A 13,426-nucleotide genomic window follows, 5' to 3' on the forward strand; every position below is an offset into this window, starting at 1 on the left:
TATACACATATGCAAGGGAAGTCCTTTGTGGACTTTTGATGAAAGGGCTGTAAAGCATGGAGAGGAGTGTGTGTGGGGGGGAGGGGGCGGGGGAGTGGGAAGGGGTGTGTGCCTGTATACTCTGGGAACAGGGAGGGGTGAGTTGGAGCTGTGTGGGAGCCCCCAGGCACTGACTGCAGCTTCAACTGGGCATTCGTCTGCCAGCAGCTACCCTGACTCTGCTGAGCTGGGCCTGGGCTGGAGAGCCAGGACAAGGGCCAGCGGGCAGGGAGACGCCGCCTGATCGGGGGTGGGAGTTGGGGTGGGAGAAAGTGAGCTGCAGGCCTGCGGCTGGAACCAGAGAGCCCCCTGGATGCACGGCACTGCTCCCAAAGCTCCCCTGGTCAGGCCCTCGGGCATGGGCCAGTGTGAGCGCCTGCTGTGCCGGGGGCCTTGAGGCCACACTGACACCTCCAATGGCCAGAACACCAAAGCCCAGGCTCCTGCTGTGTTCCTGGGGGTCCTACTTCTGGTCCATCTGCTGCCATGAACACTCAGTGCCCGCTGCCACAGAAAGAGGGTGCTGTTTTCACACCTCGTGGGGGCCCACGGGAATGAGCAGGGTGACACCTGCTTGAGGCAGGGTGGGGCTGCCCCTAGAGTAGGACAAGCCGATAGAGCAGACTCCCAGTCCCCCCACTCAGAAAGAGTGTGCCTGTCCTACTGGGAGGCTGGCTTTGCCCAGCCCTCAGCTTCTGACCTGGAGGCAGAGATAACTTCTAAGAACTTGGCTGCCAGACCCCAGGCCTGGCTGCTGCAGTGTGGAGGGAGGGAGGAGGCCCCAGAGCAGAAAGCCACCACACTTCCTCTCTAGCTTCCTCCTACATGGCCTCGAGCCCTTCTTCTCTGGACCTTTACAAGTAAGCATCTCAGCTTCGTGGTTTCCTGTTTTCAGTGAAATTTACTCTGAGCTCCAGGCTCCATCTTCATCCATGACCACACGCTCCACCCCCGGGGGCCCCACTGCTTACTCCCTGTAGTTGACAGGGAGGGGCGGGTGCTAGAATAGAAAAAAGACCATGCAACCCTGTGCTCACCCCTGGGGTGGTGGTGCCTCTGCAGATGCCAACCCTGGTGGCTGGTCCCTATGGGCCCTGGCTCAGCACCTGGGAGCTGGGGTGCACGGAACAGAGCAGGGGAATGGGAACGAGGTTCGTGCCTCCAAGGGAGCTGGGAGGAGCCTGGGGCCCCCAGGAAGTCGCCTGCAGGGAAGGACTGAGGCTGGAGGCTCAGGGGTCATGACAGTGTCTGGGGCTCTGGGAGAGAAACCCGTGCTTTTAGGCAGTAAGTCATTGTTAAGAGATACACAGTCAAACCTAGGTTCTCGAATGTCTCCCTTCTTGAACAATTCAGTTCTGGATCAAGTTGTTCACAGGAAGAAAATGTCTCGGTTGAGGAACAAATCTTTGGTTTTGACCTGACAACCCTTTCATGCTGATACCTCAGCATCACAAAAAGCGTCTCTCAGGCAACAAAGAAGAGAATGCTTTTGTTGCTGGAGAAATCAAAGATGAGCACAATTTTAAAACAAAAAGAAGCCATCAAGAGTGCCAATGTTGCTAAGGGTGTGAAAGTGCTCACAAAACAACAATCACAGGCCATTGAAGAGGTAGAAAAACTACTGTTGATTTGGGTAAACAAAAGCAGTTAGTGGGTGATATATGGAAAATTCATTTAAGGCTAGTAGGGGTGGTTAGATTAAGAAAAGAAGTGTTTATCTGTAGATTATACAGTACATTAGACATGGACTGCATATAAGGAAGGTTAAAATGGAATCATTTGGGGGTCTGGAATGGATTAACTCAATTTACATGGTTTCTAATGGGAAAAAATGATTTGGTTTTCGAACAAATTGCTTCTCGAACAGCCTTCTGGAACGAATTAAAAGTTTGAGAACCGAGGTTCCCCTGTATCAGGGATGACAATGCCTGTAACCCCTCTCCTAGCATTTCATGAAGACCTTCTGCTTCCATTCCCTCCAAGGGAACGGAACTGACACTCCTTGAAAATATGCCACAGAGGCCACTGCAGATGCTGCTGTGGGTCAGATTGGCCCAGCCAGGGGGCCTGGTGACAGGCACTGGGGTGAACGCGCAGAACCACGGGGCCTGCTTCTCAAAACACCGATGTTGGGGTCGCCCTTGCTCCTGCCTGGCCAGAGCTCCCTCCTCCATGCAGCAGCCTGGGGCAGGGGGGCTGGCACTGCCCCCTTTAGGGAGTAGTCTGGGGTGGGGACTCTGAAGGACACAGTGGGGCTGGGGGCTGCAGAGGGCCTGTCACCCTCCATCCCAGTGTGGGCGCTGCAGCCCTGCCGTCTGCAGAAGCCTTACTGGGTGTCCGCTCGAGCACCCCAGGGCTGGCCCGAATGTGCTGAGGCTGAGCCACGATTTGCCTAGGGAACACCAAGGGAACAGCAATGGGCAGAAAGAGGAACTGGGGCTGCCAGCCAGGATGCTGGGGACAAAGGCCTCTCGAGAAGCAGACACTGACAGCCCGGCTGAGCGTGTGTCCTAGCCACAGGGAGCACTGCTGTCTGGCCCCTTCACGGTGCCCGCCTTGCATGGTCGCCTTTCTTGCCGCATGGGTGCTGTGGGTCAGGGTTAGGGTGTGAGTTCCAGGAGGGTGGGTGTCCAATAACAGCCTGCCCTCTGACCACGGCTACAGAGCTGATAACTGAAGCATAGCCAGCCACTGAACCAGGATGTCTGAGTTCTGTCCTCTGGACCGCTCACAAGGGGCAGGCACCTCTGACTTGCCACCAGCTCTATCTAGTTCCTAGCAGTTTCGCCTGGGCCTGGTGGAATCTCCTCACCAGCAACCATTCCCCGAGCTTGTGCAGGCCCTGGGGGAAGGGGCTTCATTTTGCAGCTCTGACCTGCTGGCCTGGCTTCCTACAATACATGTGGGAGGGATTCGGAAATATCCATGTAGCTTAATGAGAATGTGCTGACACGATTAGCAATGCCTGCCTTGGGCCCAGGACAGAGAAGCGGCAGTGTATGCCCTATCTTTGCCTTTGTTTTAATATTCTGTGCTTCCAAAAACACGTTCACATGTGTGAGTACTTCTCTGATTCCCCCCTCGCCCACCAGAAAGCCCTGAGAGGCTCTACCGTCCCATTCAATGCACCGGGAAACTGAGGTTCCCGAAGGCTGTGTCTTATCACACGTGAAGGAGGAACTGGGGTAACGCCTGGCTTCCCTGCTTCCCAGGGCTGTGCTCCTTCCGCTCCAGGGACTTGAATGGCATTACAGGGCAGGACTTGGACTTGCTTACAGTCCATGCCAGGGCCCTGGGAGCGGAGCCTGTGCCCACATGCCCGTGGCTCCACTCCTTCCACATCAGTTCCTGCCACTCTCCTTTCTGCCAGGCAACCCTGAAACTGCAGGACGCCCAGTGGGCGTGGTGCCTCCTGCACCCACTTGCTTGCCACGGGGCTGGGAAGGGAGGAATTCTCACTGACTGCAGAGCCCGTGTTACTTGGAGGCACTGAGCCAGATGCACGGCAGCAGTGGAGAGGCTGCAGAACATCCCTGGAGGAGCAGAGCTAAGGGAAGGGCCAGGGAAGGCAGCCTGCTTGGGGAGCAGCGCAGGGAAGGGCCCAGGTTGGGGTTTTCCGAGCTTGAGCCAGGGGAAGCGGGCTTCCCAAACAGCAGCAGGGTCCACATTTAATACAGAGAAGAGCCCTCGGCCCTACAGATAGGAGGTGAGCTGCCGAGAGCAGTGTCCCCAGCTCACAGACTTCCATGGGGTGATTGCTGGTGATTTTTGAACCAGAAATAGGTAGATTTTTCGTCTTCTGCCTGGATAGGTGACTTCTGCAGATCCCCACCCGCCCGAGAAGCTAGGGCTGGTTATCCAGGATTGTCTAACCTGCTGGCTGTGGTCTGCATGGCCGAAAGGCCCGGTCAGGCCCTGCCTCTCCCCCTCTCCTCCCTTCCCCTCCCCTCCCCTCCCCCCTCCCCCCTGCCAAGGTGTCTGTGCCTGGGGCTCAGCTTCTGACCTCCCCGTTGCCTTCCGTCCTTCCTCCCTGGGCCCGGCCCTTCCTCTTGCAGGGGCCTCCCAGAGGGCCACTCAGACCCTCCCAGGCCTGGCCTCCCCGGCTGTGGCTACAGGGACTGCGGCTGCACAATGACTTCTCCTGGCCGGGCGGCATGTCATTGTGTGATAGGCCTGGCTGGCCCGGATGCCCCTTGCACTGCAGCTGTTCCAAGCTCTGGGTGATATGGCGCTGAGAACTGGGTGTGGACGGCCTAGGCTGTTCGCAGGAATGTCCGGCTCTCAGGAAATTGGGGGTGGGGTTGAAGGGTTGTAGGGCCCAGGAGGGGCGGGGGTAGGGAAGAAGAGATGTGAGGGCTCAGTAGAGGATTTCTCTTGTTTTGGGAAGGCCTTTGGTAGCTAAATACTAGGTCCCCGGCTTAGAGATCCTCCTCCTTTAAGACATGGATAGAAATGATGCCTTGTCCCTGGCTGCTGGCTGTGAACTCCTAGCTCTCTATCACATCACAGAGCGTCAGCTCACTGTCCCATGTCCATTTCTCCCACTAGCTGTAGCTTCTTGAGGGCAGAACCGTGCCCAACTCATCTCTGACTTCTTAGCCTCTAGCACAGGCCTGGCATGTATTTGGGAATGAATGAATGAATGAATGAATGAATGGCTCTTACTTGCCCCTGTCCTACAGGAAGGTGATCCTGTGCCAGTGGGAACTGGCTTGAACCAGGCAGATAATTGTGGTGGGAACAGGAGGATGGGGTGTGGGTCTGCTGGGCATCCCTGGACAGATATGTGCAGGGTTGCACAACACACCCTCCTCACCCCCATTAGACCATGGTGACCTTTCCTGGAACCTCAGGATGGGCTAATGCTGCCTGGGCTCTGGCTGGTCCAAGAGGGCCTGGGACCATCTACTTCCTCGAATACCCACGCAGTGAACCTGTCCACTAGCAGAAAAGAGCCCTCTTCTGGTCACCTCTGGCACACATGACCCTGGGAGTTCCCTGTCCGAGGTCAGAGTCTGGTTAGTGGAAGCAACTCTTCAAGGGTCCAACATTCCTTGGAGGAAAATGCCAATCCTAACTGGGCACTGGCTATAGGGTCCTAGCTGGCCAGCTTTGCCCCATCCTCACCCTGGCTTAGCTGGGCGTGGAGAGGGTGTATGAAAAATTAGTGGGACCAGCCCTTGGGGCAGAATGTCAGGGGGAGGACATGTAGAGTGTTCTCGGTTCTGAATGCTGCTCTCGGTTCTGAATGCTGCTGTGAGCCCCAAACTCTCGGTTCTGAATGCTGCTGTGAGCCCCAAACCTAGCCCTGATTATCACTTGCTCTTAAGCCTTTGTTTGGGCTGATCCCTGGAGCCACTATATGCTTTGCTCTTTGCTGTGCTAACTATGACTGACAGACAAGACAGTCTAGTGTCCCCTCCTCCAGGAAGCCTTCCCTGAATCCTTGTTAGCGCTCCTCAGTGCCCCATCTGTACCTCGGCCTCTGCCTATGGATGTCCTCACTGCATTTCCTTGTGGCAAGGACCATGTTGCCTTCATTTCTGTATCTCTAGTGCCTGGCACATAGTGGGCACTTGGGGGACATTGGCTGAATGAACGAACAAATGAACTATAAGTACATGAACTATGCTCCTGGGATGGCCACTACAGTTCCTCACTGCTGTCTGAGGAACAGAACAAAAAATATAAAAGCACTGATTCTTTTTGACTTAAGATGTTTGTCCCGTAAATCCTTTCCCACTGGTACCGGATGCCGTGTGTCCGTGTTATGGTATCACAACCCAGGAGCCATACATACATGGTTTGGCAAAAGTAGGTTTACGGTTGTGAGTCCACAAAACACAGAGTTTATCCTTGTATTATTATTTATTGATTATTGTATTAACTTTGTGTTTTGCGGACTCACAACTGTAAACCTACTTTTGCTGCACCCTGTATATTCCGCCCATGATGGCCTCAGGGAACCCCATCCCCGATCCTACTTGTATTTTCTGGGAGCAGGCTGGCGAGCACCAGGATGAGGAAGGCAGAGAAAGGGAGACTGCATTTCCTACCCCCACCCCCCCCATTCCACCAGGGAGCTGGTATGGCTGAGACCTGCTTCAAGGAGGCAGGAATGTCAGGGACTGTGCATAAGACAAGGCTCACGGGTCTCCACTGGGCAGGCTGGGTCTCTACAGAGGGTCTGGTCACATGATGGAAACTCTTTCTGACCATGGGGACCAGTCCCAAGTTCTGCAGGGCCTCCATGGGCAGTGACCCACCCATTCTGGTGGTTAAATGTGCCTAGGGTGATTTTCCAGTTCTCCGATTCCCATTTCTTCTGGGGACCAAAAGGAAGCCAGATGCCTCCAAAACTCAGATTTTAGAATGTCCCGGGTCTCACTGACTGCCTCCCTGGGCAACTCTAGGACTGTGGGGTGTGGGGAGGGTGGGGAGTGAGGGGCAGTGTGGTGTGTTCCCTGGCCTAGGTCCGGATGGGGAAGAGCAGCATGGCAAATGCTCTCAGTTAGTCACCCAAAATCTATTTGCCTCTCCCTCACTAACAGCTCTTGTTTGAGGCAGTGATGTATCTGGCCCCCAAGTAATAAGCCCATCCTGATAACCCTGTCTCTCACTTTCCCAGCCTCCCTTGCAGCTAGAGTGCCCCTGTGGACCTCTTCTGGCTAATGAGGATAAGCAGAACTCCAGGGAGTAGGTCTGGAAAGCCTTTTGCTTTCCTGATAAAGGGGCGGAATGGCGTGCATAGCTCTTTGTCTTCTTGTCATTTCCTGACGTGATGCTGACATGGCTGGGGCTATAGCAGCCGGCTTGCAACCACGAGGGAAAGAGCAAGAAGCATTAGCTCTCGCTTCACTGAACACAAAAAACGACATTTGTAATTCTCTCCAGAGATCTGTTCTGTGAGAAAAGTACATTCTGACTTATTTATGACTCCATAGTTAAGTTTCTGTTACTTGCAGCCAAACACATCTCTAAATGCTACTGGAGCGATGACCAAGATGATTCCCCCTGAAGCTATGTGCAGTTAAAATTATACTCTTCCCTGCCCCCTTCAGTTAATGACATGTGTCCTATAAAGGTACCTCTGCTTGCCCTACTGGGTGTGAATGGCTGAAGTGGTCAGTGGTGACAATGGGCAGCCGTGGGCCGAGGATGCTGATTGGGTGCCCAGAGCCAGCCCTATTTCCTGGGCCCAATGCCGCCATCCTCCCAGAGACACTTCAGATAAAGAGCCCAGCCAGGACCTGCTCTGACCCCACAGCCCACCGTGCCAACATCAAACGGGGGAGGGATCCTAACAGAGACACCTGTTGGGGGCAGAGGGTCTGAGGCCTCATTTGTAATCAGGGTCCCCAGGGTGGACCCATTACAAACATGTCCCTATAGCCACACTCTTTGCAATGTGACATTCAGCTCATCCCTTCAAAAGATAGCTTATTCCCCCACATCTTGAATCTGGGCTGGCCTTGTAATTCGCTTTGGCCAACAGAATGTGGCCGAAGTGACCCTGTTCCAGTCCCAGGCCTGGGCCTCCAAGCGTCCGCGGGCTCTGCTGTCTCTCCTGGACCCTGTCTCGCTCCATGTGACAAGCACGGGCCAGCCTCCTAGCAGAGGACAGAAAGGTAGCCCCGTTGCCCTGCCACCCCAGCTGACAGGCAACTGACCCCCAGAAGCACAGCCATCCGACCCACACTCAGTTGCCCACTACATGTGGGAGCATAGCTGAGGGCAGCGAATCGCCCAGCTAAGCCCGGTCTAAGCTGCCAGCCTCAGAACTGGAGCGAGATCAGTATTTGTTTCATGTCCCTCTGTTTGGCTCGGTTTGTAAGGCAGTACTATTATTAGTGTGGCTCCATTTGTAAGGCAGTACTATTATTATTGTGGCTCCGTTTGTAAGGCAGTACTATTATTAGTGTGGCTTGGTTTGTAAGGCAGTACTATTATTATTGTGGTGATAGACCGCTGATACAATCCTCCTCCTCCTCCTCAAGGTTTACCAAGCATTCCACCGACACGAGCTAATTCACCACCTATGAAAGAGATACCATCTCCCTTCTGCAGATGACAGAACCGATACTCCGAGAGGTTCTGACTTGCTCGAGATCATGCGGCCAGCTCACAGTTCTCCACTCTCAAATTACAAATTGCTCCAATCCCAGCCCATGGCCCTTAGACCGTCTCACCATCCAGCCCTGCCTGCCCCCACCTCCTTCTCCCACCTTGCAAACCTTGGGCAGCAGCCCTGCCCGTTCAAGCATTGGGCCAGCCTGTGAACATCAGCCCCTGCCAACCCTCACGTGTTACTATGACGACGGCGCATCACACCAACATGACATGAGGAAAGAGGCCAGAGGGCACCTTTTCCTACCTGGCACAGAGGCGCCACCACATGGGTTAGTGTGGCCCCACAGGCACACAGCTTGGCAAGTGGTATGGGGGCTGGCCAGGCCCGAGGTACAGGCTCAGCTGGTACCTTCCCATAGAGCCGTGTGAGCCAAGACGACTAAACAGAGACCCTCGCTTCTGCAGGCTTCCCCTGCATACTCATAAGCCGACCGACTGAAGGCTCGATGAGGGCGCTGTCGGGATTCACGCAAGCACGGCGCCCCATTCCCTCCCAGCGTGTTCCCCTCACACAGGAGGCGCAGTTGCCCCTCACCCACCCTCCTGGTCCCATGGCCACCCCTGTCACTCACCGACAGCGGAGGGGTGCCCTCGTCCTCCACGGTGACCACCAGGTGGTAGAAGCTCTGGTGCTCGCGGTCGGGTGGGGCGGGCCGCGTGGAGATCTCCCCACTGATGCGGTCCATGCGGAAGGTCATGTCGTCGTTGCCCGCGGTGATGTAGTAGGACAAAACGCTGTTGATCCCGATGTCACGATCAGTAGCTCTCACCTGGACCACGGCGGTACCCCCGCCCACGTTCTGGGAAGAGAACAGGAAACGGGTCACTCTGGAGTCAATGGGGCAAAGGGCAGCACCCGCTCCGGGGAGCCCAGGGCCTCCCTGGACCTCCGGAAAGCTTTGCTGTCTATGCTGGAGCCGCGACGAGGAGGATGAAGATGATGGTGGCGAGCATTCTGTGGGCACCTACTCATGCCGGGCCGTGTTAACGCAATAACTTCCCCCGCAACCCTAAGTGTCAGGTCCTGGTGTCACTCCCACTTACAGGTGAGAAAACTTGGGTGCAGGCAAGGAATGTGAGCACGTCAACAGCTTCAGTGGCAGAGCCAGGTCTGAATTGCGGGAGGCTGGCCTGAGAGCTGGCCTCGAAACCCCCATGCCATCCTGCCTTCAGGAACGTCCAACCTGGCGTGATGCCCAGCAATGCCGGGGCAGACATTCTCCTGGAGGGGCTCAGTCGTAGGACTGAGTGACCAGTGAGCTGGTTTATTTTAAAGCAGCTCTCGCGGGGTACACCTCCGCTCCCTGTGGGCGGTAGAAGGACACCTCTTCTCTCCCTCTCCCCTCTCCTCCTTCCACAAAGACACTGCACTTAGGACCTGGCCTAGGCGTTAGGACTAGAGTTATGAATAAGCCACTGTCCCCATCCCCGAGATCTGAGAGACTAGTGGGCCAGGCAGACAGTTAAGCAGGTGGTTGGCAGCCGGCTCATGCCCACTGTCCGCCCCAGATGTCCGTCTGTACGGGTGCTGGAGTGTCCTCACCTCGTTCACGCTGACGTTATATCCAAAGGGGCTCTCGATCACTGGGGGGTTGTCATTGACGTCCAGGATGGTCACCTGCAGGATGTGGTCCTTCTTCCGTGGAGGGGTGCCCCGGTCAGATGCCACCACCTAGGAGGAAGGGGTGACGGGTCAGGGCTAAAGGGCAGGTTAGGACCAGGAATATGGAGTCCTATCTACTCAGTGGGGAGGTTGGAAGGATAAACAGACTCACTGGCCCATCCCTGCCCCCGGGGCGGGGGCGCCAGCTCGGGGCTCTCCCTAAGTCCTTGCCTTCTGCCCTGTGCTGCAAACAATGCCTGCCCACTTCTTGTCTGCCCTGGGACCCTCATTTGCAATCCGACTTGGGTGTGCCTAGTCTTCACCTTCCAACCTTACCCGTGACTGTATTCTGGGCTGTGTCAGCCCCTGACCGTGACCCCAGGCCTGCGATTGGACCCGGGGTTCCTGCCGTTAGCTTCACAGGCCCCTGTTCCATGCACTTAGGTCTGAACTCAGGCAAACAGAGCCTCAGATAATCACCGAGCAGCCCAAACGCAGACTGAGCCCGTCCTGGGAGCCGAGATGCTCCTGGGGGCCTGCAGAAGTGCCCCAGGGGCGCGGGCTCCTGCAGAAGCACAGCCCTGGGTCCCAGAGACCCCTCGGGAGACATGCCAGCCCCCCAACTCAGCAATAACAGTGGCCTTCGTGACTCCTCCCCTCAGCAGAGGCAGGCCAGGCAGGGGGTTTTTCTGCCCATTGCACAAGGGGAAACTGAGGCCCAGACGGTAAACCCCTTGCCCGAGTTTCGCACTGCATTTGTGGAAGAGTCGGGGCTTTGCCAGGCTCTCTCTCCCGGCTCTCACGGCAGGGACGGGCACCTCTGCTGGTCTTGCTCTGGCTCCCGAGCCCCTCCCAGATGCCCTCTCTGGGTTGGCCTCACTCATGCTCTTGGCCCTGAGGTGCCGTCTGCCCGCCGGTACTTGGTGACAGCAGGGGAGCTGACTACCAGGATGTGAAAGGCCAGGCGGTCAACAGCGACCTGGAGGGGGCGGGTCCGCACCTTGAGGATATAGTGGTCCAGCTCTTCTCTGTCCAGGGGCCTGGCCACGAACACTTCGCCGATGGAGTCGTTGGTGGTGACAATCTCAAAGGCCCCAGCGATGTTGCCCGAGGCCAGAGAGAAAACCACCTGTCGGGGGGAGAGAGGCCAGAGGTGAGGACGCGGGTCCCTGCTTCCTGCTCGGTGACGGGGTGGCTTAGAGGCTCTGTGGGAACCCCCTGCTCAGAGAGCTGACCCGGGCTATTTCACTCGATGCCCACCTGCCCGTTGCTGCCGGCATCAGGGTCCCGGGCCTTGACAGTGGCCACACGCTGGCCCACGGGGCAGTCCTCTGGCACGCTGACGGCCGAGTCGGAGGTGACGTCAAACCGAGGGCTGTTGTCATTCTCATCCAGCACAGTGATGTAGACCTGGGGGTGAACGTTACTAGAGACCTATCGCCTCCATCGTCTCCCCAGCCCCAAACACCAGGGGCCCAAGGGGGAACAGACCTCCACTCGGCCTGGCACATCAGCTCACTTTCAGAGCCCGCCTAGGCCTCTCCTGACTTCCCACGAAGGCCCTGAGCACATTTTCCCTAGGAGTCTGGTAGGGGTGGGGGGCGGCTCATACCAAGTGCTGAGGCTGGGACGGCAGGGAAGGGGCGGGGAGATCTGGAAGGGAGGACCCCGACTAAAGGGGATGGGGCTACTCAGCTCCAAACCACCAGGGAGTGGCAGGCTGGCCCTGGCACCGCTTCCTGTTTTCTAAGGGGAACTAGGAATACAGATTTTGTGTGTGGAATGAGGTGGTAATTAATAAAATGAAAGAAAAAATTATGTGCAGGCTGACTACAACACATCTGGCAGCCAGATATTGTCTGAAGGCCTCTTCGTTAGCACATCTGGATCAGAGGGAGAGAAACGGGGCTCAGAAGGAGGGGGGTTGAAGGTGGCTTGGTGGTCCCGGTGGGGCGGGGACAGGCGGGGAAAAGAGGAATTCCCAACGATGAGATAAAAGGAGCAGCTTGTTCAGCGTCTATAGCTCAGGTGTCCTGCAGGGTCAGGACAGCGAGCTGGAGGGAAGGCCCTGCTATGGGTGCAGCCTCCAGCCCAGGGATGGCCAATGCCACGGGCAGGAGGCCGGCACCACAGGTGCCCCTTAGGGTCACTGATGAGGGGGTTGAGGTAGGGCAGGAGGAGGCTAAGACTTTAAAAACCCCAGTCCCGGCCTCCTCCCCAGGTCAGATTCTCGGTCCTGGGGTTCTGGGCTCCCAGGCCTGCCTGCCTGCCACCCTAGGGACCCCATAGGGAGCCGGTAGCACCTCACATCCTGCTGAGGAGATGCATTTCGTCCTCCCTCATAATCAGGTTTGTCCTCCTCTTCTTGGTCCTAGCCACTCTCCCCTACCTGTAGACAGCTTTTAAAACCACAAGGCAGCCCTAGCTGGTTTGGCTCAGTGGATAGAGCATCGGCTTGCGAATGAAGGGTCCCAGGTTCGATTCTGGTCAAGGGCACATGCCCAGGTTGTGGGCTCAATCCCTGGTGTGGGGCATGCAGGAGGCAGCTGATCAATGATTTTCTCATCATTGATGTTTCTATCTCTCCCTCCCTCTCCCTTCCTCTCTGAAATCAATAAAAATATATTCAAAAAAATAATTAAAGCCACAAGGCACTCTGGTGGTGTGGCTGTTGGTTGGTGTCACCCCATGCACCGAAAGGTCGCCAGTTCGATTCCCTGTCAGGGCACATGCCCGGGTTGTGGGCTCCATCCCTGGAGGGGGCATGCAGGAGGCAGCTGATCGGATGTTTCACTCTCACATTTTATTCTCTCTCCCTCCCCCTTCCTCTCTAAAAATCAAATTAAAAAATCTTAAAATAACAACAACCAAGAAGAGCCAACAAAAAACCCAGCCAAAAACCACACGGCAACAAGCCCAGGCTTCACAGCAGGACCAGCGCCACCACTTCCACTTGCCAGCTGTGCGATTTTGGAAAAAGTTATTAAACCTCTGATTTTCCACTCTCTCAGCTGAAAACAAGAACGAGAACACCTACCACACGAGGATGCTGGGGGGAAGAAGTGAGCAAGCAAAAAGGTAAGGGTGGTCCCTGTCCTGCCTCCTGCCTGGCAGATGGGCATGATTTCACTCTCCAAGACTCTGCCCAACCATCATGGATTTTGGTCAGGAAGTTCCATGAAGTCCCGGAGCCCCCGTGTGCTCACCTGTGACATAGGCATAAATATGCCCACCACACTCTTCTCAGGGCACAAACAAGCAAGGCCCCTGTGCTCTGATCCACCCCAAACCCTCCCACTTGGGTCCAGGCCTTGTGCGGGTTCCCCATGCTTTCTCCCACTGCAGGGCCTTTCCCATGCCGCTTCCTCTGCCTGAAACGGTCTTATTCCTTGACTGAGTAAATTCCTATGCTTTCTGGGAATCTCAGCTTGGGTCACTTCCTCAGGGAAGCCCTCCTGGATTTCCCTGACACTGTATTATCAGCTGTCTCACGTGGCATACATTTATTGGTGTGATACTTTGATCAGTGTCTCTCCCCCATTTTATCTTATGCTTGTGAAGGTAGGGACTATGTCTGATTTTGGTTTCCTATTGTACCCTGAGCCCAGCCAAGAGCCTGGCCCACAGTAAGTGCTCCCCTGATTACTGCTCTGA

The 13,426-nt window shown here is 56.0% G+C and overlaps 1 protein-coding gene across 1 annotated transcript; it reads right to left on the bottom strand.

Annotated features, from left to right (window-relative positions):
- Positions 1–2,365: 2,365 nt before the first annotated feature.
- LOC307112524 (cadherin-23-like) lies at positions 2,366–13,100 on the bottom strand (the record flags this gene model as incomplete). The annotated part of the gene is made up of 6 exons (XM_079793251.1): positions 2,366–2,431; positions 8,742–8,969; positions 9,713–9,841; positions 10,773–10,901; positions 11,033–11,182; positions 13,071–13,100. 6 exons carry the CDS (start codon positions 13,098–13,100, stop codon positions 2,366–2,368), a joined length of 732 nt encoding a protein of 243 aa, XP_079649377.1.
- Between the last annotated feature and the right edge of the window lie 326 nt (positions 13,101–13,426).

The sequence above is a fragment of the Cnephaeus nilssonii genome (genome assembly GCF_951640355.1).
Source record: "Cnephaeus nilssonii genome assembly, chromosome: 16".
Lineage (NCBI taxonomy): Eukaryota > Metazoa > Chordata > Mammalia > Chiroptera > Vespertilionidae > Cnephaeus > Cnephaeus nilssonii.